Genomic DNA, 26,882 nt, shown 5'->3' with positions numbered 1-26,882 from the left:
ACCCATGTTGTTGCACATAACTGTAGTTCATTATTTTTTGTTTGCCATATAATATATAATTATGTAAATATAATTCAGTTTATCTATCAATTCCCTTGTCCCTGAACATTTGGGATTTTGTTTGCTTGTTGTAGCTACTTACTTTATTCAACAAACAATGCTGCTACAAACATATTTCTTGGTGCACATATGCAAGAATCTCTTTAGGGGAAGTGTATAGAAGGAATTTCTAAGTCTAAGGGTATGTTACAGTATTCAACTTCAGAAGATTACATCATATTATTTTCAAATTTTCATTCCTGCATTCCAACAGTGTATGGGGGATCTAATCCTGAATCCTTACTATTTTGTCAATTCTATGGTATCTCATTGTGGTCTTATTTAGATTTTATAATTAACAATGTTGAGTACCTTTCCACAGGCTTATAAAGCCATCCTTCTTTCTGCAAAATACCTCTTCATGACTTAACTGCTTTTTTCTAGGACACACTGTCTTACCCTAACTGATCTGTGAGAGTTCTTTATATAGTCTGTAAACTAACCACTTGTGGATTACTTTCATGAAAATATCTTCTCCCAATTTGTGACCTGTATCTTCAATCTATTTTACTTCTGAAAAACATAACTTTTTCAAAGCTTTTTATTATGGACAAGTTCAAACAAACACAACAAAAGTGGGAAGGAAGGAGGCCAGACAGCCCGTCTTTTAGTCAGCGCAGGGCTCAGCCACTGGCCCTCCCCGGAGGTCATACCCTGAGGATGCATCCTACCCCTGTTTGGGAGACGGCAACGGCCTCGCGCCGGGCCACACCAACGCCAAAGCCAGCTCTCTCTCAGAGAACCGTCGGTGCAGGATGAATGGCTCAGGCCAGCAAAAGCTATGGCGGGAAAAACAGGTACACAGCGGCATGCTGGGAACGCTCAGAGCATGCTGGGAGCACGCAGAGTATGCTGGGAGCCCTCCGGGGATGCTGAGAGAGCTGGGGTACGCTGGGATAAGTTGGGGTAAGTTGGGGGCGCTAGGGGTGGTGAGGGGAGGTCTGGGATGGCCAGGAATGCTGGACACAGTACCCCTGAGCCACGGGGAGGGCGCTGAGGAGCGAGGACACGCAGGCCAGGAGACTGAGGTGGGCTGGGCGTGACCCGGAACACGACTGCTTGACGAGCCCGAGAGGGAGAGAGGGAGCTGCGGAGGTTGCTCCAGGCCGGCCTCCCAGCCTGCCGCTGCCTCACCGCGAGGCTCGGGCGTCGCCTCCTGAGCGGTTTTGATGGCCTTGCTTTGACAGGAGGCGCCTGCTGAAGAGATAATTGTAGCTTTTGAAAGAGAAAGGAACCAAGATTCGTTCTTTCACGAAGGCCCACGGGTTCCAATATTAGGGCATCTAATTTAATCAGTAATTTATAGAATCACCTTTTAAATAAGGCACTTACCTAAGTAAAGACCTTGGAGATATTTCCACCAATTCCATGCGGTGCGTAAGAAAATGAGGCCCCAGGGGAGGAAACTTGCCTGTTGACCTTGGAAGCGGTGTGTAGGGCCGGTGGGAATCCGACCCCCAGTCAGGCCTCTTCCCACCAAGGCTCCATAGAGGGAGGACCAGTGAAGCTCCGGCAGGGCTGGACGCTGCTTAACCAGCAGGTCACTGACTTCACAGACTGGGCGCTCACGATGACCTTGGTTCTCTTGGGGTTTTGAGTCATCAAATGGACAATTTTGTAGGTACCTGTTCCTTACTGTAATACTTATCACCAGGGCAGAAATGTGATCAAAATGTTATTTTGTAGCCGGCAAGTTTTCCATTAATCAGCTTGGATGTGAAAGGTAAGTGAAGTTAGTGAAGTCGCTCAGTCGTGTCTCACTCTGTGACTCCATGGACTGTAGCCCACCAGGTTCCTTGGTCCATGGAATTCTCCGGACAAGAATACTGGAGTGGCTTAAAAGGTGCTACTCTCTAAACAATCTGTTAACAGATCATCCGAATTTTGAGCCTTCCAATGCAGTCCTTACACAATCTAGGGCAAGAAATTTGTACTTTTTAATTTGTAAGTTCTGCCAGTTATGAATTGAAAAAAAAATTTTTCGTGTAATGCTAAATAATAAAATTAAATAAATTCCTGCCTATTCCCGAACAGGTCAGAGTTGTTTACACACAGTTTTCTGATCAGTCTTTGAAGTTGACAAGAGAAGGAGAGGACCACTCACAGGAATTTTTTGGTGACTTTGCTGTAAGATATTTAAAGGAAAACTGAGGCAGAAAGTAATTTTAGTGGGAAATGTGTTTCAGAAATGAAAGCAACAAATCTGCATTTTAACTGTCTAACTATTTTCACTAACATGCACTTTTGTACTTCTGGGCCCAAGCCGTAATCAGTTCTTGTTTTTTATTTTACTTCATTCGTTATTGATGCTCTTTACCTTGGTGAAGTAGATTGTGTTGGCCTTGGAACTTTGTGCTTCATTTAAAAAATTTTTTTTCCACAATAGTAAGCATTTAGCATAGAGAGAGAAAGTAGAAAAACAGAGAGAAGGAAGGAATATTTCTATTTTTACTATCAGAAATCTTCTTAATTAGGTACACCAAATTAATTAACACCTTGTGTGACTTTGTTTTAATCTTTATAAGAGTACTCGCAGTTTTAAAAGAATTCCATGATCTTTAATGAAGAAAATTTCAAGCACTGTGGTACTTGAATAAGAAAGATGTGTGGGAGCCAGAAGCGCAATGCTGCCATTGGTCAAATGGCACCACAAGGGTATTTGGTTACTGAGATCAGACCTAAGGCTGCTCACACTCCAGATTCCAGGACTGTGTTACTGCTTCTTTTCTTAAAGAGAGAAAATATGTGGATGCTTAAAAGTTTGAAGTACCAGAATACCAGTTACCTTCCCTGGATATGTTTGTGTATCCGAGAGAAACTGAGCTTAAATCATTTCACATTGCAGTTTTCTTTTCTGTTATATGTAAGACAGACCCCAAAGGTATGCCCTGTGAATTATCAACTGTAAAATGTGTCCCACAGAGAAGTTGTAAAGCCAGGGAATTTGTGGAAAAGGAAACTAGATAACAATTTAAAGATCTCAGTAAACAATTTTCTTTAGTGTAAAATGGTGAAAAATATATTCTTCAGCTTTGAAATGCTTTATAGAGATAACTTAAAATAGCAGAAGGCTTTGCTCTACATTTTGATTTTTTTAAGAAGTATTGTTGTCATAGGAAAGATTTTGTTTTCCTGAAAACAAAGAGAAACTTAATAACCAAAAATTTTAGAAAGAATTTGTTAAATAAAAACAATGTAGCAGAAACATATCTAGTACCCAGAACAGAGTAGGCATTTGATGCACATTGCTGGTGGTTCTTTGTGATATTTGTACTCAAATTATTCTATTTGTTGTATAGAACTGCAGGTTTAAAATTATAGATTTTATTTTTGGAGTGGCAGAGTGTTCTAAAGTGTATTGTGATGGTTGCAACTCTGTGAATGTAGTAAAAGCCATTTAATTATACATGTTAAATAGGCGAATTGTATGTGATATGAATTATATCCTAATAAAACTTGTACCCCCCAAGTTCTAGGTTATCATTAGAAAACCTCAAAGGTAAAGTGTAAATGGTATTTAACTGCTAATATTTGCTAAACTTGTTTTTGCCATTGTATACCAATGCAATATCAAATATTCTGTGATGGATTGAAATGCTTTACCCTATTGGTAAAATAAATAAAAGTTTACTATGTTTTTATTGTTGTTTGTTTTTAAAGACCTGATTACTGAGGCATTCAGTCAACAGGAAAATATGAATGATTCTAAGCAGCAGTCACTGTTCTTCATCACACTTCCAGATTTACACAAACTCTGTGCTGTCAAGATAATATTGCATAACGGAGTGGCAGACACTGAGATTAGGAGCAGACAAATGAAGATATGCAGGTAAAAAAAACACAATCTTGTAACTAATACTTTCTAAACTTTTTACATCTGTAAGAACTGTTTTAATAGTATCGCCTTTAAAGCAAGATACTCATTTGCTAAATCTGTTTATACAATTTTAGAATAAAGGAATTCAGTATTGTTCTGACCAAGTATATTGAATTACATTTAAGGGAGGACTTAAAGTACTTCATATAGAATATCTCACTGTTGAGTCTTTGTATTTGTGGCTTCTTGTGTGTTATTTTAATCAGATTTTATAGACATTGATGAATTAAATCAATGGATTAAGTCAAAACTTAGTCTTAAGTTTTGGGAGATAATCATTAATAACTGTTTATGAAGTACCTACTATTTATGAAGCACTTCAGGAGATACCATAAACATTTTAGGTTAATATAATTTTTAGATTTTCAGATTGATGTAAGAATATTTCTCCAAGAATTATCTTGAAATATCTAACCTAAGATAGTCTTTGGAAAACACTTCCAGAAGTTGACGCCTAAAGTATAACACTGAAGACCCACCATGTATTAGTCCCTTAAATTGTTTGAGACACTCAAGGAAGAACTCTTAGAATACATAACAAGATTCTATCTCTAATTGAATTTCTTAGAGAGGAGCAAACACTTATAAGATGGCTAGGAGTCAGAAGTAAAATACTCTTGGGTGTCCTCCATTTTGCTCTTCTTTATAAACTTGTCTTCTGACCACTGTGTATTTTCCCACTCAAGTACATCCAGGAATCTGTACCCTTCCTGCTAAGGTATAATTTGATACCCACTGAGCATTTACTTGTGACCCCTTAGGGAAGCAAGTAAGTAGAAAACCTTAAGAGAGATTTTCTGCCATTCACTCTCATATTGAAGGTGGTCTTGCCCATAGAGAGGGGTGCTTTGACTCATTGTCCCAATAACTGACAAAGAGGCTAGAACAGAAAGACAAAGACGTGGTTGTGTCAGACAAAGGCACATCTTGTACAAGCACGTACTGGGAACATCCCTGGTGATCCAGTGGCTAAGACTCCATGCTCCGTGGGCAGGGGGCCCGGTCCGATCCCCCATTGGGGAACTAGCTCTTGCATGCTACAACTGAGTTCATACACTGCAACTAAAAGATCCTGTGTGCCTCAACTAAGACCCAGCACGGTCAAATACATAAACATTAAAAAAAAATCATAAGCCTGCTGCACCACAGTGCCAACAAAGATGAGCCTAGCAGAAACACGTTGACCCATCTCACGTTTTGATGTAACCCCCCACACACATGCACTCCTAGCCTTTAAAATTTGTTTCCTTGATGATTAATAATTTTGAAAATTTTTGTATTCCTACCTCTATTCCCTTTTGTGTTTTTACCATCTTTTCTAATAAAATTATTGATGGTAATTTGAAGTGTAATGATTGTTGCTGTAAGTTCACTTGTCTTTTGAATACTTAACTAAAACCACTACCCACTTCATTTTCCTTCAAAAAATTTCCTTTTTGAAGGAAAATAATCTAGTCAATAGTTCTGACATTGAAGTAGTTGATAACTACACTGTTCCTTAAACTCTTTTCTCCAGTGCTTCTGACCACCACTTTAAAAAAAAAAGGAAAATGGAAGAAATAGGAGTTAGAAGAACTGAAGTCTTCATAGTGCTTAGACTTTTTCAAGTCTATACTTAAAATAGAAATGGAGTTTTAAAAGAGAAATTTTAGTTCACAGATGAAAGGGATAAGAAACAGATGTGCAGACAAGTTTTTATATTAATATCATATCTAAAACTTTATAGTTCTCTCAATTCAAATCTTGGCTGATTGCTTACAATATTCAAGGTACCATGCTAAGTGTGGAGAATCATATGGAAATCCATAATACAATCCCTGCCTAGAAGAAGCTTAAACTTTTCATTGGAACTAGCAATATTTAAATGTTCTGATAAAATGAAAACAGAGAGTGGGCAGTCCAGTTTAAAATGAATGCATTTCATCTCCACAGGCAGTTGCTGTTTTTGCACCAAGATATCCTTACATCACCTGTACCTGGAATATTTACCCAAATTTGGGTGGTGATGGCGGTTAGTATTGTAACATTTTATAAAGTATCATTTATAATTATTTAGAGCAATATTGATAAGCATTAATTTGGGTATTAATTATAGCTCAAATTGAAGATAGCTTATGAAGACTAATTACATTGTGTTGTAGGTTGATCAAAACATTAACAGACTTTAACTTCGATATACCTCATGTTTAAGATCCATTTTTGTGGCTCTGAATTCGTATTTAGTTTTCTCTGTCATTGATGTTAAAATAAAGATTATCAATGGATAAAATATGTTAATGGCATAGTTTTTAAGATAGCACAGACTTAATCCTTCTTTATATTTTATTCTTTAGAATTACATTTAATATAAAAGAAGTTCCTTGTTCCAACAGATCTCCAGTTGTGTTTAAAGAACTTGGGCCAACATGTTTTTTTATTTTGGAAATTTCATTAAAATGTTTTTCTTACTTAGTAAAATTAGAACAAGAAATATATTTTCTGGTGCTGTATATAGCTCTTATTCTGAGATTTTAATTTCCCAGAAATTAATATTTATTAATAATGCCGATAGATAGTTCAAAATCTTTAGTTTATTTATTTTTCTTTAGGTTTTAGGTTTATATCCATTTTTTATCTTCTCATTCTTAATATTTTTAAGAAAGACAAGATGTTAGTGAACAAGTAGACAGTAATGTCTCTATATTCTTTTCTACCTGAAAAACTTAGGAAATGAGTATCCTAATCTTAGCAAGAAGAAGAAGAAAGTCACCATATAAAAATATGTTTTGAACTTTCTCTTGATCTTCCACTTGTGTCCATTTTCCTTATTCATGTCTAAGAAATTATTGCTTAATAAGAAAGGTATTAAATATTTATTACATGAAATTTACTGGCCTTTTACTTTATATGGTTTCTGGATTCAGTTCATTTCCAGAAAGGCTTTCTTCACTAAGGAATGTACCCATAGATTCTACTGGGTTTCCCAGAAAGTTCATTTGGTTTTTTCTGTAAAACGACACTTGTAGTGCTTCATTGTCTTTCACTTCATTTGAAACAGTTGTTAGACTGTATTGTGACAGCTGTCATATCAGCATGCATTTTTAAAAAAATCAAACTTGATACATTTTTGTGTAGCCATTTTAATATTGAAGATGGAAGAAAAAAGAAACACTTTCAGTAAATTATACTTTATTATATGAGAAAGGTGGGCTTCCCTGGTGGCTCAAATGGTAAAGAATCTTCCTGCAATGCAGGAGACACAGGTTCAGTCCCTGGGTTGGGAAGATCCCCTGGAGAAGGAAGATAACCCACTCCAGTATTCTTGCCTGGAGAATCCCATGAAAAGAGGAGCCTGGCTGGCCACAGTTCACAGGGTCATAAAGAGTCGGACGTGACTGAGCGACTAACACTATACCAGAAAGGTAAAAAGCAGCTGAAACAGCAAAAAGATCTATGCAGTGTATGGAGAAGGTGCTGTGATTGATTGAACATATCGAAAGTGGTTTACAAAGTTTCATGCTGGGATTTCTTTCTGGACAGTGCTCCATGGCCAGATAGATGAGTTGAAGTTCAGTACAGTTCAGTTCAGTCACTGAGTCCTGTCCGACTCTTTGCGACCCCATGAACTGCAGCACGCCAGACCTCCCTGTCCATCACCAACTCCCAGAGTCCACCCAAACCCATGTCCATCGAGTCGGTGATGCCATCCAACCATCTCATCCTCTGTCGTCCCCTTCTCCTCCTGCCCTTAAGCTTTCCCAACATCAGGGTCTTTTCAAATGAGTCAGCTTTTCGCATCAGGTGGCCAAAGTATTGGAGTTTCAGCTTCCACATCAGTCCTTCCAATGAACACCCAGGACTGATCTCCTTTAGGATGGACTGGTTGCCTTTTCTAAAACCAGCTTGAACATCTGGAAGTTCATGGTTCACGTATTGCTGAAGCCTGGCTTGGAGAATTTTAAGCATTACTTTACTAGCGTGTGAGATGAGTGCAATTGTATGGTAGTTTGAGCATTCTTTGGCATTGCCTTTCTTTGAGATTGGAATGAAAACTGACCTTTTCCAGTCCTGTGGCCACTGCTGAGTTTCCCAAATTTGTTGGCATATTGAGTGCAGCACTTTCACAGCATCGTCTTTCAGGATTTGAAATAGCTCAACTGGAATTCCATCACCTCCACTAGCTTTGTTTGTAGTGATGCTTCCTAAGGCCCACTTGACTTCACATTCCAGGATGTCTGGCTCTAGGTCAGTGATCACACCATCGTGATTATCTGGGTCATGATCTTTTTTGTACAGTTCTTCTGTATATTCTTGCCACCTCTTCTTAATATCTTCTGCTTCTGTTAGGTTCCCACCATTTCTGTCCTTTATTGAGCCCATCTTTGCATGAAATGTTTCCTTGGTATCTCTACTTTTCTTGAAGGGATCTCTAGTCTTTCCCATTCTGTTGTTTTCCTCTATTTCTTTGCATTGATTGCTGAGGAAGACTTTCTTATCTCTCCTTGCTATTCTTTGGAACTCTGCATTCAAATGGGTATATCTTACCTTTTCTCCTTTGCTTTTCACTTCTCTTCTTTTCACAGCTATTTGTAAGGCCTCCTCAGACAGCCATTTTGCTTTTTTGCATTTCTTTTTCTTGGGGATGGTCTTGATTCCTGTCTCCTGTACAATGTCATGAACCTCCATCCATAGTTCATCAGGCACTCTGTCTAATCTAGTCCCTTAAATCTATTTCTCACTTCCACTGTATAGTCATAAGGGATTTGATTTAGATCATACCTGAATGGTCTAGTGGTTTTCTCCACTTTCTTGAATTTCAGTCTGAATTTGGCAATAAGAAGTTCATGATCCGAGCCACAGTCAGCTCCCGGTCTTGTTTTTACTGTATAGAGCTTCTCCATCTTTGGCTGCAAAGAACATAATCAGTCTGATTTCAGTGTCGACCACCTGGTGATGTCCATGTGTAGAGTCTTCTCTTGTGTTGTTGGAAGAGGGTGTTTGCTATGACCAGTGCGTTCTCTTGCCAGAACTCTATTAGCCTTTGCCCTGCTTCATTCTGTACTCTAGGGCCAAATTTGCCTGTTACTCCAGGTGTTTCTTGATTTCCTACTTTTGCATTCCAGTCCCCTATAATGAAAAGGACATCTTTTTTGGGTGTTAGTTCTAGAAGGTCTTGTAGGTCTTCATAGAACTGTTCAACTTCAGCTTCTTTGGTGTTACCAGTTTGAAGTTGATAGCGATCAAATCGAGACACTAATTGAGAACAATCAACGTTATATCACGTGGGAGATAGCTGACATGTCAACTCAAAATTTCCAAATCAAGCACTGAAAATCAGTTGCACCAGCTTGGTTATGTTAATCACTTTGGTGTTTATGTTCCACATAAGTTAAGCAAGAAAAACCTTGACCATATTTCTACATGCAATTCTCTACTTAAACATAAAAAAAGCTTCCATTTTTAAAACAAATTGTTATGAGTGATGAAAAATAGATACTATAAAATAAGGTGGGACTGAAAAGACTGTGGAACAAATGAAATGAACCACCACCAACCACAACTAAGCCTGGTCTTTATTCAGAGAAGGTGATGTTGTGTATATGGCGGGGGGGGGCGGGGGGGGCGGGGCGGGGGTTAGAAGGGAGTTCTCCATTATGAGCCCCTTCCAGAAAACCAAACGATTCATTCCAACAAGCTGCTCCCAGTTAGACTAACTAAAAGCAGCACTTGACAAAAAGTGTCTGAAATTAGTTAACAGAAAAGGCATATTCTTCATCAAGATAATAGAAGATCGCATGTTCCTTTGATGTCCAGGCAAAAGCTGCTACAGCTTGGGTGGGAAATTCTGACTCATCTGCCATACTCACAAGAAACTGGACTTTAAGATTTCCTTTTGTTTACAAAATTCTCTTAATGGAAAAAAATGTCAGTTTCCTGGAAGACTGTAAAAGTTACCTGGAATAGTTCTTTGCTCAAAAAGATAAAAAGTTTTTGGAGGATGGAATTATGAAGTTGCCTGAAAAATGGCAGAAGGTAGCAGAACAAAATGATGAATACATTGTTCAATAAAGTTCTTGGTGAAAATGAAAAATGTGTCTTTTATTTTTGCTTAAAAACCAAAGGAGCTTTTTGGTCAATCCAGTATTTCAGGAAGAGAATGATTATCACTTGCTTCTTTCTCCAGAGCATAGAAACTGTTAGTATGATGGTCCTCTGCTGTGTTCTGCTGTATAAATGTTTAAATTCTTTATGTAGTGCATTATTTAATAATATATTTAAGTCATTTTTATAAATATGGATTTTTTTAAATAGATAACATTTTATAAAGCTGGAAAACTTCATGCCTATATGGAAAAATACAGAGCTAAGGTAAGTTTTTAAAAGGATAATAATTCCAGATGTTGTTTTATTGATTTTGTACATTCAACTTATTTTGTCAGTAAACAAAAATTAGAATACCTTTCTTATAAGTTGTTTCTATGCATGTGAAAAAACTGATATTTTCTCTCAGGACAATTTATTTGTGCACATTTAATAGAGAAAGGGGGAAGAGGCTTAATTTTATTGGGTACTTTCTTGCAGGCATTTTATGTGACATAATTTCATTTGTCATCTCTATTTTCCAAGAAGTGAATATCCCATGTTTACAGATAAACTGAAACCCAGAGAGGTGAAAAAATTGCCCACAATCATATAGCTAATAAGTAAGGGAACAAAAAAATATAGATTTTATTCCCCATGGTGATGAGTGTCTGGATCTTAGCAAAGAAAAAAGAAATGAATACTTGAGGTAGAGCACCTGTCGTGTCTCAGTGCTCAGGCTGCTGAGACTTTGCTGGAGCTCCCATCATGTCTCTGCGTGGGTGTCTGAGGCACCGCATCCTTGGGTATTCTAGCAGCCTGTCCAGGCATCACTGTTGGCCTCTGTTCCTAGATCTAGTGGAGTTTGGGATGATGAGGTTTTTGGTCATCTTCAAGATGAAATGCCTAAGTTATAGGAGAATGATGAAGTCTCAATAATACCCAGAGATGCTTTGCACTTCCCTAAGAAATACTTGAATAACCTGAAAGCTGACTTTAGCCATCATTTACCATCCGTGGGAAAGCAGTGTTCTCACCTGTGTTGAGCCTTCACGATTATGCTCAATTTGTCTTCATCTGGATACTTTGTACATGAGTAATAATCACAGCAGATAGTCATTGAACATCTATGATATACTGAGCACTTTGCTTGTTTCTGGAGGTAAAGCTGGGAACCTGATAAACTTCTTGCCCTTGGGAATCTTAACATAGAAAAATATTTTCCTCCTTTTTATTTATTGGGTGACAGTTCTTGGCTGTCTCACTTTTGTCTTGCTAACAAAGGCCCTGGCAGTGTTTTCTCTGGCTGCATTTGCAAGAATGTTTGTATAGCAAACAGCCCTGAGTGTTTCCTCATATGAATATGCTATTCCATATGCAACTGAATACTCAAGGAGGGACTCTGCTGATCTCAGAGTTTTCTCTCTGTGAAGCTCTCTTCTGTCAATACTTTGCCCTCCAAACTGTAGCTCCCGTGGCCTCCCTAGACTCTCAGTTCTGTCCATTCAACCCAGGGAGCCGGCTGCCTCTTCCAGGATTCCCCTTCCCTGCACTGCAGCCTGGAAAGCCTCTTTAATCAATATGCTGGGGTCTCATGCGTTTCCCAACTCCTAGGGGTTTGTCTTTTTTTATTGCTTGATGGCCTGTGTCTTGTGAAACATTGTTTCATTTAACTTACCCAGTGTTTTAGTTATTTCAAGTGGGACAATGTGTCTGGATCCCATTGGTCCTAAGTGAATATTCTGACCTTTGAAAATTGTGTGCAAGTAGAGATACTTGTTGCATTGTATCTGGTGCAAACACATGCATACTGCTGGTTCCATGTGTGCCCATGTAAACATTTAACTTTTCTGATATTGGACTAGAGTGAACAGTAATGAAACATGTTACAGTGTAGTTTGGCAAGGCTTCCTCTGTGCAGAGCAGAATACAAAGTAAAGTGTAAGCTTTGGAGCACATGAGCTCCAACGATTTAGGCTTATTGGGGCAGGATAAACTGGTAGAATTTGGCCATTACAGTCATAGTATCAAAGTGAATTTATTTTAACACTTCTTTAACTTCAGAACCAGATAGGATTAGCTGGAGTGATGGCTGTAACTTCTACCCAGAATAACCCAGTTTTGTTGGGAGGTGATCTAAACACACAGACATTTTCTCTGAGTTTATAGTATAGCATAACAATTACTGTGAACTTGCCCATATTTTGTGCTTTAATATTTTTAGGTGGAGGCTCCACAGCAAGTAATTCCTATAATTCTTCAAAACTGCCTTTCATATTCACTCACAGCTAGACTTGCTCCAGCCTGGAATAAAGCTGGCCATCTCTTGGTACAAGGTGACTTTATCTCTTTCAATCATTAGGGCTTTCTGAACCAGATTACTTCTATTATGTACGTCTGTTTTTAATTTCAAAATATATTGTTTTTAGGGAATTTTTTTTCAAAAAAATCTTTTTATTTTGTATTAGGGCATAGCTGATTAACAATGTTGTGATAGTTCAAGGTGAACAGCAAAAACATTCAGCCATACATATATTATACATGTATCCACAGGGAATGGTTTTTAAAGCATAGCCCCAACCAAACATTCTTAAGCAAGCCCCCATCAACAAAGGTGTCCTCTCCTTCCTTTGTGATTATATCCAGAGGAGATTTCCTAGTGTTTCTATGGAAAAAAAGTGGTTTCATTATAGAATACTTGATGTTTAAAAAGGAATAAATATAAGTTATGGAGCACTATAATAAAATGAACACAAATTATTAGTGTTGTTGGAACCAAAAGTCTATTCTGAATTTTGTGTTGTGATCTGTTTTCTAACTATTTTATACCAGGAAAAAATATGTGCAGGAAGAATTGAGTATTTCTGTCTTTTTAATATAAAAGATATTTTTGAGTGTTATATTTTTTTCTCTGAACTATCATCAGATATTCATTTGTATAAAACTGCATTGTAAAGCATTTTCTGCAGCTTTGATAACTTTGCATAAGGAAGTTATATTAAGCATGATTTATGAGTTTTAATAATATGGTGTATTCTATGAATTTTTTAAGGAAGAGAATTTCTTTCTCAGATGGGAAAGCAAAGTGCTGTTGGTAAGTAAAAATATAAAAGTTAATAGATAAAACATTAATAAAATAGTTGTTTAAAAATGTTATAGATTGTTGGGTTGTTAAAATCTTGATGATTAGGTTGTATCAAAAGTTAATCAGATACTGTTATAATCAGTTTCACTCAGGAAACCACTTCTGATTCAAAAATATATATTCTACTTCATGAGAAAACAATTCACTTTTCTTAATTGATATAAAAGCTACATTTTTAATATCTCTAGTTAAAGTTATAACTAAAACAGTTTAATTTTGCAGGTATTTATAATGTATAGTCTCTAGAACCATATTATAAGAATTCTTTAGTACTGTTGTAAGTAAAAGCTTTGGGTTTTTTTATGAGTACATGATTCTTGTTTTCAAAAAAAGATTGCCTGAAGAGCCACAGATTGGTCTAATCTAACTCTTTCGTTGATGTGCGTGGTTCTATTGCAGATAGACACATTCCTATCAGTAGTCCAGAGATGGCAGATAGATGGGAATCCTAAGCCAAGTAGACATTGTCAGTCATGGTGGTTTTACCAGCATTTGACCGTAGCCTTAAATCTCCATGTCACCCACGGACTGTTCTGTCTGAGTTGGCTTCAGGCTGAAGCCCGTTTGCCCCTCTTGCTCTGGGTTCGTGTGTAAGCTGGGCAGTGACAGTCACTGTGCTCCAGCTCTGGGTGAATGACTTCTTCGCCTGTCCCCAGACACTGTCAGGAGACTAAGCTGTCAGAGGGTAAAGAGAGCAGTTTAGGACAGCAACACTCCTCACTCAGGTGTTAGAATCTTTTCTTTTAGTTTTACTGAATGTAATATTCTGTAGCAAAACTTACAAGCTGTAGATGTATAGCTCATTGGATTTTCACAAACTACAATATCCTTAGAACCAGTTCTCAGATCAAGAAATGAACATTACCAGTACACCAGAAACCCCTGCATGCTTTATTTCAGGTAGCACTATCTGACTTAGATGTTGTTGTGGAGTCACTGAATCAGGTCCGACTCTTTGAGACCCCGTGGCCTGCAGCACACCAGCCTTCCCTGTCCTTCACTATCTCCCGGAGTTTGCTCAGATTCATGTCCGTTAGTCGATGATGCTATCTAACCATCTCATGCTCTGCAGCCCTCTTCTCCTTTTGCCTTCAATATTTTAATTATGAGAAAGCAAGACAGATGCCTTGGGGCTCTGAAAGATTTGAAATATATCTGCCAGTATATTTGAGGACATTTGTTAGTAAGTCAAAAACATGGGATGGTACCTATTCTGATTTAAGAAGAGTCTTCATTTTTCACATATAATAAATGTCAGGCTTCTAGAAGGTGTCTGCTAAGTTTTCCTCTCAATCGTGGGATGTCTCATTTTTCTCATTGTAACTGTGCCCTACACATTATACCCACATATGTACTGTTCTGTGCGTTTGTCTTCTTTTAGATGTCTCATCTGTAGACCATCAAAAAATATAAATATATTCACTATATAAGGTGACTAATTGAATTTTACCATGTGTGAAAAAAATCAATTCTTAACAGAATTTCTAACTTGAATAAATTGAGTTAATTTCTTATGTTACTAAAATACTTAATTTGTTAGGCTGGAGTAATAATTCCAGAAAGTTCATGGTTAATATTTTATTTTCAGAGTTAGATATCAATGTAACAGCAACTCAAGTTTGTCTAAGCATAGAAGCTCACACAATCAGACTGCCACCACCTCAGGTACCACATATTTTTATTTCTTTATATATAATTAATGTATTTTTATTACTATATAATTAATTTATTTATTATCATTACTGATATGTTAGGAAGTTTTAATTTTTAACAAGAGTGATGAGAAATTTATTATCAAAATCCATATTATTAAATACTTGACATACTGATATTGTCTTAAATCTGTTTACCAAAGAAAACATCATTCTGTCTGTCTAACACAGATCTGATTATGTTATTCCTTTGCTCAAAAATCTCTTTAGGTAGCATTCAAGACTCCACAACGCTGCATTGCCTCAGCACCTGCTCTTTGCTTTTTCTTTCACCTCCAAATATTAAAAGTGCTATTTCAGCTCATACTAAATATATTAATAATAAACCCACATTGGCATTGTTATGGTTTTTTTCATCTTTTTTTTTTTTTTACACCTAACACTTTTTGCCTTCTTAGTAAAAGGATCTATCTTCTATTTTGCTTATTCTCATAGCACCCAGTATAGAAACTTTCACATTAATGGTAACTCAGTGACTGTTATTTTCCTTCTTCTGTGACAGTGGTTCTCAACAGAGAGGGGTGGAGGGTGAAATGAGTGGTTTCTTCCCTGTGAGACATCTGTGACGTCTGGAGAAAACTGGGCTATCACTCGGTGGGAGGGTGTGTTGCTACGGCGTTAAGTGGGTAGAGGCCAGGATGCCGCTGAGTCTTCCAGAGCACACCGGAGCACCTCTACTCCATCCCCACCAAGAGTCTTCCAGCCCAGATGACCCACAGTGGCCACACTGAGGAAGCCCAGGCACAGGACTGAAGACTCTTCTTTGCTTAGCGTGCCCCTTGATGTGCCCCTTGATGTGCCCCTTGATGTGCCATGCACTCTGCTTGTTCTTCAGGGACCAGCTCAAACGCCGCTCCACTCATTTCTCCATTCATTCATTGTTTGATTACTTGTTATGTTAAGGCAGTAGACAAGTCAAAAATGAATGGGATCTATGTTCTGGCCCTCAACAGTTATGTAAGCCAGTAGGAAAGCTGACCTGAGTATAAGTACTTGGAGTTGCTACTGAGTCCACACTCTTACTGCTCGCTGCATGGCAGGCCAGTAGATTGAAACACGAGGTGTTTGGGCAAAGACCTGTCAGCAGATGGAGAGGATGGTGGACTAGTGTTCCAAAGAGCCATCTTAGCAAGTTCCAGCTCAGGCTGCTTTTATACTAAAGAGGGAGCGGGTGTGGCTGGTTGTTACAAACTTCTTGGTGCCTGAAGCCTTTGTTATTGCAGCTGTCCTTGTAGGTCAAGTCATGATCTTCCTATAAACCTCCAGCAAGACAAAGGTTCCACAGCTTTCTATCTCTATATGAATGGAAAGTGTTACACCTTTCAAGGTCAGGCTTGGGAGACAGGGCTTGAGAATGGTCTATCACATATATTTCAGGTTGGTTCTTCTCTGTCACAGAGCCAGTGAATATCTTGTACTGACAAGGAACCTCCCTAAGGCTCCAAACCCGCTGTGATCTTTCACCCACTAAAACCTCCACACTATGCCTCACCACATACATTTCTAGTATCTCCATTAATCTCAGAAATAAAATGGAAATTCAGAGCAGGATTAGTCATTGAATGTGGAGGAAAGGGGTCTAGATCTAGGCCTGTAAGGTTTGTATTGGCAGAATGCAGATAAATCAGTGTGGGGGGCAGTGCTTTAAGCCAGGGCCTTGTTATAATGCTGATGGCTTGTCCAGGAATTGGAAAATTGGCTGGGTCAGCTGGAGTTCACTGAGAAGCCGCAGGCAGTAGAGTTAGAATGTTGTTTCCCCGAAGATGAATGAATAAGAGCGAGGGATGTGAAATGTTCTCTCTAAACACAGTGTCCTCCACCCGTTAATATTTTATTTTGCACCTCACTTGAGGTCTCTCCAACTTCTGCCTCGCTGTAAGAAAATGGCCCACACTACCCAGAGTGAGGAAACTGTAAGTGGCAAGTAGTTGCCACAGACAGGGCACCTGAGCACCAAAGAAAAAAGCATTCCATATCTTGGAGAAGGGATACAAAAAGAGAGTGCAGTTGTTGGTTCTGTCCTCTTGCTTCCAGAAGACCAGAGGAAGGTATAATTTCCTAACACATCCTCATCCTCTACTTCAAAAAATTTGTTTAAAATTTAATTAAGAAGCTATTCTGACAGAATGTAAATATCTTCCTTTGGACAGAAATTCAACTCCCACTTAACATAATTAAAGAAACTGAAAGCCAGTTCAAGTAAGTACAAAATAGGAGTTTGGCTTTGGACAATAAGAGGGAAAGTATGAAATATTTGATAAACTGTGTAGAGGAGGAAAAGGGGTGAGCTGAAACACTGATTACCTTGTGTAAAGTGGTTATACATGATTCAATGTAACAGACTTTGAAACTGTTTCTTAACTGATGGTGTATGTGTGATAAATCTTTCTTTTTTTTTATTTTAATGAAATCTGTGTTTTTAAATGTTTCCTTTTGTTTGCCAAATTCTTTGGAGGACTTATGCATTAAATTCTTATTTCTATCAAAAGCTAAGAGAATTTGATATTTCTCAGAGTATTATAAAGAATTTTGAAACTAACCAGAGTGCTGTTATTGAGGAACAGTCCATTTTAAGCAACTGGTGCTATGTTCTGCCAAGGTGAGATTTCAGTTTGTATTATCTGGGGTGGGTTTGGGATACAGTAGTTTTCTCCTATTTTGCTTCAACATTATTATGTGCAAAGTATAAACCATTTTTGTGGATTTTGGAAACTGAATTATAACTTTAAAAAGATACTGAAACAATATTGTCATACTTGCAGAAGCCATCAAATTACTAAAATAATTTTATTACACATTTGTATCTTTATTAGAGCTCATTTTAAAACAGTAAAATTTCTAGATATCTCATTATGAAATTACAACTATATATAACATCAATAAAACCTTATAAACGTGTACATATAATTAATGATTCATTATCATTTGATTTGAGCTAAGTTATAAGTTTGCACTATTTTCAAGGGAAAAAAATGACTTGTTACTAACATAAATATGACTATTAGCATGAAATTTTAACCAGATTAGGAAGAACTTAAGTAGTGGAATCTGCATTATAACTTGGTCATTGAAGCAGAGAAGCAGAGAAGAGGTAGATAGGGAACATAGATTTGCTTCCGATTCATTCAACTCTTAACAGACTTCTCCCTGAAGTCTGAAATCACCAGGCCTACGTCTGTGTGGCAACACTGTGTTAGTCATAGTTGGGTGTTTGTAACTGGCGTATTGTTTGCATCAGTTCAACTTTGTTTTTCCTAACAGTTCTTTATTAAGAATTTAATACAATGTTAATTTAGAACTGGGAGCAAATGAGTAGCTTATTACTTATATGTTGATAGTTGCTAAAATTTTTGAATGCTTTCCAAATCACATAGTTGACTTAAACCAACCCAGGAATCGAAACCAGTTCCCTTATATCTCTTGCATTGGCAGGCAGTTTCTTTACACTATAGTGCCACCTGGGAAGCTCCCTGTCTAAGCACTGGCTCATAATATTTTACCAACTGTATTTTTCATAGTATGAAAATGGGACGAATGATAAGTATTCTTCACTCTATACCCCCTGACTGTCCTTTCCACTCATATGAAGATTTCCAGATGCACTGGGATGGCCTGGTAAGGAATAGAAATATATATTACATTAGTAGCTATTTAATTTTGCTTCTTGTAATTTAACCTTAACTTTAGCTTTCACTCAAAAGAATTTCAACTTTGTTCTTAATTTTTAGTACGGCTATAAGCTTCCAGAAGACCTTGGAACTATTAAAATATACTGTAGCATCTACTTCAAAATGATAGGAGAAAGGATCTTCACATATCCTTTACAGATGCTCTCTGCCCACCCTAGGATCCAGGCATGACTCCTAGTAGAAAGGAACAAAATAATTGTATAGGATTCTCCTTAGCCAAGGGCTCCCTCCAGTGGCATATTGAAAGGGTGGAATTGAAAGAATGTCAATGAAAATTTCTTTTTTGGAGAATAATTTCACAGGCAAAGTTTAGAGGATTTAAATAGCACTTAATGCACCTCATTGATTTGAGAAAATATTTTTCTTGATGTTATTTTTAAAAATCTACACACGAAAAAAAAAAAAAATCTACACACGGAGAGAGCACAAGTACTCAGGCGAAACTCTCCCATGTTAATTAATACTGGTTTCATCGTATTTGTTTCTTTGTATTCTGACCAGCTGGTCTCTAAAAGGAAGAGGGAGGAGCCTAGTGTTCTCTTTCTGTATTCTATACTTCCTAACCCAAATCTTGATATAAAGTTGAAGTTAACAGCTATCAATTATTCCCCTTCATTAAATACCAAGACATTATTCCAAGTCTTCAGAATGTTATATATCTGAAAAAGTTAACTGCTTTGCTCAAAGAACCACATTCAGAGCTTGAATGCAATTCATATGTGGTGTTTCTCTGTGCTGAATTTTTACTGTTCCTGGAAATGCAACCTGTTTATTGTTTACTGTGAATATTTACATTTATAATCTATGAAGATCATAATGTCTTTTCTATAAATCATTAGTTTGCCTGTCTGTGGTGAGAGCCATATAGTAATAAGGGTACTACTGTGAGTTGTTTTTATTGTGAAAGTTAAAATTTAAAGTAGTTAGGATTTAGTTATTTGTGCCTTTTTAGCAGTTACAATTTTAAGACCTTTTTACATCAGTTAAAAAAAAAATGCTGTCTCCTATCTGCAAATATACTCCATTGTTCTTTAACAATGTTCAGGTACCCTCTCAGTTGCATCAGAAGTCAACCCATACAGTTCTTTCCAAGGGTAGATATGGAAGGTGTGTTGAAAAGCTTTCTTTCAGATTTAAAATCTAAACTGCCCCATATATGTGGATTTCCCATAAAGATGACAACTAAACCGTGCTACTGCACACAAGAACTAACCACACTGCATTTGCAGGTGAGTAGTTTTCCATGTCCTACCGAGTTCTCTTGGACACGCTCTGCACGTGTGTTGCTCGGATCGTTGCCGTCAGCGATGGACAGCCTAACCCACTGTGCTGGGTCTCTCCCCTCCGTTCAGTGTTTCCCTGATACTCTTTGTTTTTTTGTACTGTCGTTCCTATTATTATTGTATTTACCTTGGTATTATGGTAGTTGTTTTTCTTCTAATTAATGTAACGTGACTTCTTAGAAGGCAGAGAACATATCCTAAGTTCCTGGTACTTAATATATGTTCATTACGTGTTTTTTCAAAGAATCAAAGAATAAATGATCTTACAAGATAATTTGGAAACATCTGCCTCGTACAAGGAGAAGGCAGTGGCACCCTACTCCAGTACTCTTGCCTGGAAAATCCCATGGACAGAGGAGCCTGGTAGGCTGCAGTCCATGAGGTTACTAAGAGTTGGACACATCTGAGCGGCTTCACTTTTACTGTTCACTTTCATGCACTGGAGAAGGAAATGGCAACCCACTCCAGTGTTCTTGCCTGGAGAATCCCAGGGACGGGGGAACCTGGTGGGCTGCCATCTATGGGGTCACACAGAGTTGGACACGACTGAAGTGACTTAGCAGCAGCAGCAGCCTCATATAAATCCAAGTTTTCTTTGAAGTTCTTTTGAGAAAGCCTTTGAATAATTGATAGAAATTGAATTAACTTGAGAGCATTTTTATTGTAAGATGATATGCTAAGTGAAATCTTATTTATAAAAAAAATAATAAGTAGCAGTTTAAGCAGTACTGATGAAGAAAATAAGATGACTTATCTTCACACACAATAGGATACAATTTTTTTGTCAAAAGGCAACAAAATCAAAAGGGAAGCTTTGGAAGAACAAATGTATATTTAATTTAAATTTTTCAACAAGAATCTTTCTTTTACATGACAGATATAATATGTTTTCATCAGAAGGAAAGACAAAGGTTTGAATAATTTGAGCAGTTTGAGATATAATATGGATTACTGGAATATTGCTGAGTCTCCTTTCTTGACTACTAGCGCCTTGTTTTATTGTAGCCTCCACTGTGCAAATGACTTAGGCTTTCATGTATGTTGACTTGCTATGGCTATAAGACTATGCCTCATGACATTTTTTGCTTTATGTTTTCAAGCCAGATCACATCATCTGTCACTAGCCAGCATGGGGGTCTAGTGTCCTTGGGTTAAGGGTCAGCACCTCATATAAATGCTACAAAAGCATGACAGCCAAGATATCAGGTACTATGGGTAAGGCCATTTTGCTGGAAGGGCATGTGGGTGAATGAATACCAGCTGATGTCTTTTTGAACTTTATGAATCTTAAAATTTTGACCAGACATAACATTTTAAAGAGTTTAGTTGTTGGCCAAGTCTAAATCTGAAGAATTTAGAAGACGTGTCATTACATCATGCACTTTTATCAAATATGTTTATATATTTATTGACTACCTAATATTTCTAGCCCATGTCTGTTTTGGAAATGGTGAATGCAGACAATGTATTTGTGAATATTTGCTTCTCAAATGCAAAATAACACTTATGTGGAGTTTCTGGTCTTTATATTGCCTCTGACAATTGGAACGCTGACGATAAGAATTTCTCCTACCCAGTTTTATTGAGCGCCTTCTGTATGCCTTCTCATTTAATTACCAAAATAGACTCTTGGGGTAAAAAATTGTTTCCTCAATTTTGCAGAAAGGGAAACTGAAGCTCACAGCATTCAAGTAATTCAACCAAAGCCACACAATTAAATACATTGTAAAATTAAAACTGAAACCTGAAGAATCAGATTCTTAGTTCTAAAATTGGAAAGTTTAGATTTGTGGTTAAGATCTCAGGCTCTGGAGACAGGCTGCCTGGGTTTGAACCCCTTATTACTTATTTAATCTTGAAAGTGAAAGTTGCTCGGTCATGTCCAACTCTTTGCGACCCCATGACCTATACAGTCCATGGAATTCTCTAGGCTAGAATACTTAAGGTGGTAACCTTTCCCTTCTCCAAAGGATCTTCCCAACCCAGGGGTCGAATCCAGGTCTCCCGCATTGCAGGTGGATTCTTTACCAGCTGAACCACAAGGGAAGCCTGTGTATAATCTTGGACAAGTTATTTGATCTCTCTGGGCCTCCGTTCCCCCAGCTGTAAAATGGGGCATTGCAGTAGTGGTAATGCTAGTGCTCATCACAAATTGGGCTCTTCAGGTAGCCTGCTCTGAAACAGAGTCCAGTGTGTGTGATGATTGTTGAGCACTACCCTTGGAATCAACACCCATGGGAGGCAGGGAAGGAAGATTGGGTGAAGGGAGAAGTCAAAACCAAAGCAGGTACTAAAATGGCCAATCACGGTGGTTCTGCATTGGCCAAAATAGCAGGGCTTTATGCCTCCTTCCAATCTGTTGTTAGATTTGGGCCACCTCGAGACAGGCAAATTCTTGAGTGAGATGGGCATCCATAACTGAGGCCATCTCTGCAGGGGCTGACTGCCAAAGGAGGTTTGCTGATAGCACCCAGCAGCGGGGATCCCCCTTTCTGGAAGGAGCTCTACGCAGCATATCACCATTTCCTTCCCAGAACCAGACTGCACAGGGTTTTGTGGGTTTTATTTTTAGATTAGATAATCCTCCTTGGAACAGATGCTTGTATTTAAACCTTCAGTAAATGTTAGTTTCTGTTATTGCTACCACCTTGTTAGGTCTAAGAGTCATGCAGTACTAAAAAAGAATAAATTTAAAAAATGAAAAATAAATGGATCAAACTGCTTGAAAAAACTCAACTGACTTAAAAAAGGGTTTCATAAATTAGCAGCAGTGCCTAGCCCAATTAGCTTTAAAAAAAAAAATTATGAGAATTCTCCAAGATACATAAAAGAAGTTACTATAGTATAATGAACTCTTGTATGCCTACCATCTGGTTACTCCTTGACATATTTTTGGAATGCGGGGTAAACTGTAATATTTTAAAACAAATCCAGGATGTACTATTATTTAATCTGTAAAGACTTTAGCATTAATATGTGTCTTTTTCTAATAAGAGCTTTTTAAAAAATTATTTAACAGTAATTCCTCTGTGTGTGTGTACTTAGTTGCTCAGTCATGTCCAACTCTTTGCAACCCCATGGACTCCTCTGTCGTGGGATTCTCCAGGCAAGAATACTGGAGTGGGTAGCTGTTCCTTTCTCCAGGGGATCTTCCCCACCCAGGGACTGAAACCGGGTCTCCTGCATTGCAGGCAGATTTATTACCATCTGAGCCTAGTTCATACTCTAATTCCCTATCTATCTCAAAGATTTATTTTCGAGGTTTTGTTTAAATCAGAATCCAAGCAAGGTTCACTTAATTTGGTTGTTATATCTTTTAGATCTCTTTTATTATATAACATCCCAAACTCCTTTCCCTTTTATTTATGCCAGTTATTTGCTGGGAAAAATGGATCATTTACCCTGGAAAATGTTCCCTTTTTTTGCATTTGAATGATGGTTTCCCTGTTGTCATGTCTTTGAAACTTAACACTTTCTTCCAAGACCCATATTTCCCACAAACCTCTAGCTAAATCTGAGCTTAACTGAATCCTGGTTCGACTTTAATTAAAGAAACACTCAGGTGGTGCAAGGCACAGAACCAAATTTTAATAGATAAAGCACATATGATCCATCATTTTGGTTAGTCTTCAAGCTTTATTTAAATATTTCCTTAATTCTGGACCTCTATTTGATATCTATTTAAATATAGGTTAAAGCTTTTGATTTCCCTCTGTAATTTTACATTAATGTACAAAGTTATATAAATTGTATGCAGTTCTAGAAATTAAAAGTCACCTAAGCCACAGTGACACCTGGCAGAATAGTGGTCATAATGTGGTAAAGCATATGTTTTCTCTTAGGTTATTATTTCACAAAGCTTTGGTTAGTTGACAATTTATGTATTTTAAGTTCTGTGAATTATTTATGATTTCATCTGCTGTTTACATAAGCCCTTTTTGTAGCCTTTAAAGATTTTTTTAATATAAACCTAGAGGTTTCCCCCTTTGAGCTATTTACTATATTTTAGAAATTGAAAGAATGCATAAATAATATATTGACAGGCTCGGGGGCAAAAAAAAACCCTGGAAATTATTTCCATCAGAGGTATATTCCTGGAAAATATTCAGGTATATTTAGGTATATTCCTGAAGACAAAACTGGACATGAATGTAAATGTTTCAGATACAAATTCTAGATGAGTTTTATATCAGAATACAAGTAACCTATTATATAAATCTGCCTGACTGAGTTTTTCTTTTTGTATCTCAAGTAGTATGGATGCTGTTTAACAGTTATTACAGTTTATAAAAACCAAGAGTCTAAAAATGTTCTTGGATTTTCTGTAATTGCTTTCAACTTAATTCTTGAACCATATTTTTGTCAAACAGAAAATATTCAGTCTAGGCACTTTAAGATGTTAGTCACTTCTGACAAAGCATCTTTTTGAGATAGAATTTTATGCAAATTTAGAAATCATCCTCCCCGTGGTAGCACCTGTGTACAGAGGAAAGCCTCGTAGGGTGAGGTTGGTGATGTGTGGTAAAGCGCATGTGGTATGTTTACCTAATGTGATCCACGCCAGGAAAGTGACTGTCCTAAACTCTGTTTCCAGACATCTACAAAGCTGGTGAGTGGACACTTGGACTTCTGCTCACTCTGCCACCAAAATTCCAAAGTCATCCATAAGTAGACCTTTCAGCAGAAACTACAGAAGCATGACTTTACCTCACTTCTTTCTTCCATATATACTATGAGTGCATCTGATTGGTTGATCTTAAATCACATCCTGAATCCTAGCTGCAAAGGAGAAAAGTTCATTTTAGATTTCTAGGCTCTAGAAAGAGTGCTAAGAGAAGGAAACGGAGTTATTGCTTAAAGCCTCCAAAGTTCCTGTTTGGCATAAAGTTTTATAAATAGATAGTAGTGATGATTACACAGCAGAAGTACAGTGGGGGATATACTTAATGCCACTGAATTGTATCCTTAAAAATGGTTAAAATGGTATTATTTGATGTTTTATATTTTTTTTACAATTTGTTTAAGAAGTCTATGAAAACTTGTTTCTCCTTGATATTATCTGACAAGTCAGTTTGACAAATGTTTCCAAAACGCTTCCAGGTACCAGCACTCTAGTAGGCAATGAGAAGACAAAATGATTAAGACAGTCAGCGCCCTATAGTCAGTATTGCACTTACTCTGAAAGGCCCAGTGTAAATGCCTCTTCCATTACTTTAATTTCTTTGAATAAGTGTTTTGTTAGTAACTGTGGAGGATTTAAGAATGTGAAGGATGTAAGAGTAAGTAACTCATGGTTTTCCTACCCTCAAAGAGTCTAGTATTTACTTAGGGAGAGTGAACATGCACACTAAAAGATAAGAACGCTACATTGTCCTCTTTTTTTTTTTTTGGTGACCAATACTGATAAATGATCTTTGGGAAGCTGAAAGGGAAAAAAACGGAGAGAAGAGAGACAGACGCATGAGCACATTTGAAACACAACGGCAGTAGCTACGCGTATGGGTTTTACAGTTCATTTACTACAGTTTAGAACATAACTTCATCTGAAAACATTAACTTGTATGGATAGTATCAAAAGTAGGATAAAAGTCATAAGAGACACACACATGTCCTCAATAAGGCCCATTTGTTTTTTGTTTTTCTTTAGCTGTTCTATACACTGTAGTGTTACTTTTTATTCTTATCTTGATGATATTTTATAAATTATTTCTTTTCCTTTAAGGACAGTTTTACATTTTCTAATGTTTATCCTTTCAGGAAAACAAAGTCAAGCTGCCCAATCTAACGGCTGGACAGAGGTTCAGGTCCGCTCCAGCTCCAGCCCCTTCCCCAGGACCCGCCCGGGCTCCGAGCTTCCCGCCGTGCTCAGCAGCTGCGGGCCACAAGGGGGCGCCCTCGGCCAGCCGGCCGAAGCCCGCGGGGTCCTCGGCTCTGCGCCTCCAACCGGAGTCTGTGCAGAGCAGCAAGAAACCGCTGTCCGACCAGGCCGCGATGGTACTGGGAGTACCCACGCCCAACAGAGGAAGTGCTCAAGTTCAAGACACAGACTTTAGCCCCCAACATAATATTGCCCCTAAATTCATACCAGTTTTCAAAAGTCGACCATTACAGATGAACAAAAGTATCTTACCAGCTGAGAACCTGAGAAGAAAACGTGTTGATACAGAATCTAAGTTGTTTTCCCTTAAATCTAGTGAGATCCAGGACGATAAACCGAATTTAGATCCAACTGCTAAAAAACGTCATCATAGCATTCAGGTGAAGGCTAAAAATGTAAATCTCAAGACTTGTAGATCTCGGCAAGAAAAAAACACTGAGTCCCATGGAAATATGACAAAAAAGCCCCTTTCTAGTGGAAGATCATTGATCATGAGTTCAAGTGAAAATAAACAACTGTCTAATAGTTCAGTATTTCAGATGCCAACTAGCAATTTAGGTGTAATAAAAAGTGCTGTTGGCTCCCAAGTGAATGGAAAAGAGAATTTGACAAGCAAATATATAACACAGACTTTAGGGAAAAGCCATGAGTCACTAAAAGTGAAAAGCCAGCCACATATTTTTGAATCAGACACAGATCCCGAAGATTCCCAACCGCTAGAGTCAATTGACCAAACTAAAGAATCGGATGTAACTGACCACCGATTAACAGTCAGCAGAACAGCCCCCAGGTCTAAAAAGAAGTTATGTCAGGACTCTCCAAAAACGTCAAAGAAGCCTCACTCCAATACTGTCCTTTGTGGACAATCCCGTGCTTCTAGGAAGCAGGTAAAAAACCAAAATGCAGTTTTAATCTGGGGCCACTCATCATGTGATACACTTTTAAACCCCCTAAATAAAGATATAAATGATTTGCCAAAGATCTTCTAGAAACACACTGAGAATTAGAGTATCTAACACACCTGAAAGTATATACAATTAATTTATAATAAAATGTGATTCTTCAATCTGGTTACAGATACATCACTTGGACGGATCAAAACCCAGGAAGTCTCTCATTCCTAAAGCTTAGGACATGGA

At 37.7% G+C, this 26,882-nt stretch overlaps 1 protein-coding gene across 1 annotated transcript; it reads left to right on the top strand.

Moving 5' to 3' along the window:
- The first annotated feature begins 955 nt into the window (after window positions 1-955).
- Window positions 956-26,882, top strand: C23H18orf63 (chromosome 23 C18orf63 homolog). Its single transcript, XM_043443695.1, has 14 exons — window positions 956-1,005; window positions 2,134-2,226; window positions 3,760-3,928; window positions 5,909-5,987; window positions 10,268-10,324; window positions 12,261-12,372; window positions 13,089-13,130; window positions 14,770-14,846; window positions 17,383-17,492; window positions 18,412-18,508; window positions 18,622-18,707; window positions 19,628-19,811; window positions 25,623-26,630; window positions 26,821-26,882. Exons 3-14 carry the CDS (start codon window positions 3,795-3,797, stop codon window positions 26,872-26,874), a joined length of 2,040 nt encoding a protein of 679 aa, XP_043299630.1. The 5' UTR covers window positions 956-1,005; window positions 2,134-2,226; window positions 3,760-3,794; the 3' UTR covers window positions 26,875-26,882.

Source organism: Cervus canadensis, chromosome 23, assembly GCF_019320065.1.
Source record: "Cervus canadensis isolate Bull #8, Minnesota chromosome 23, ASM1932006v1, whole genome shotgun sequence".
Lineage (NCBI taxonomy): Eukaryota > Metazoa > Chordata > Mammalia > Artiodactyla > Cervidae > Cervus > Cervus canadensis.
The sequence above is the reverse complement of the archived record's forward strand: the minus strand, read 5'-3'. Positions and strand labels throughout refer to the sequence as shown.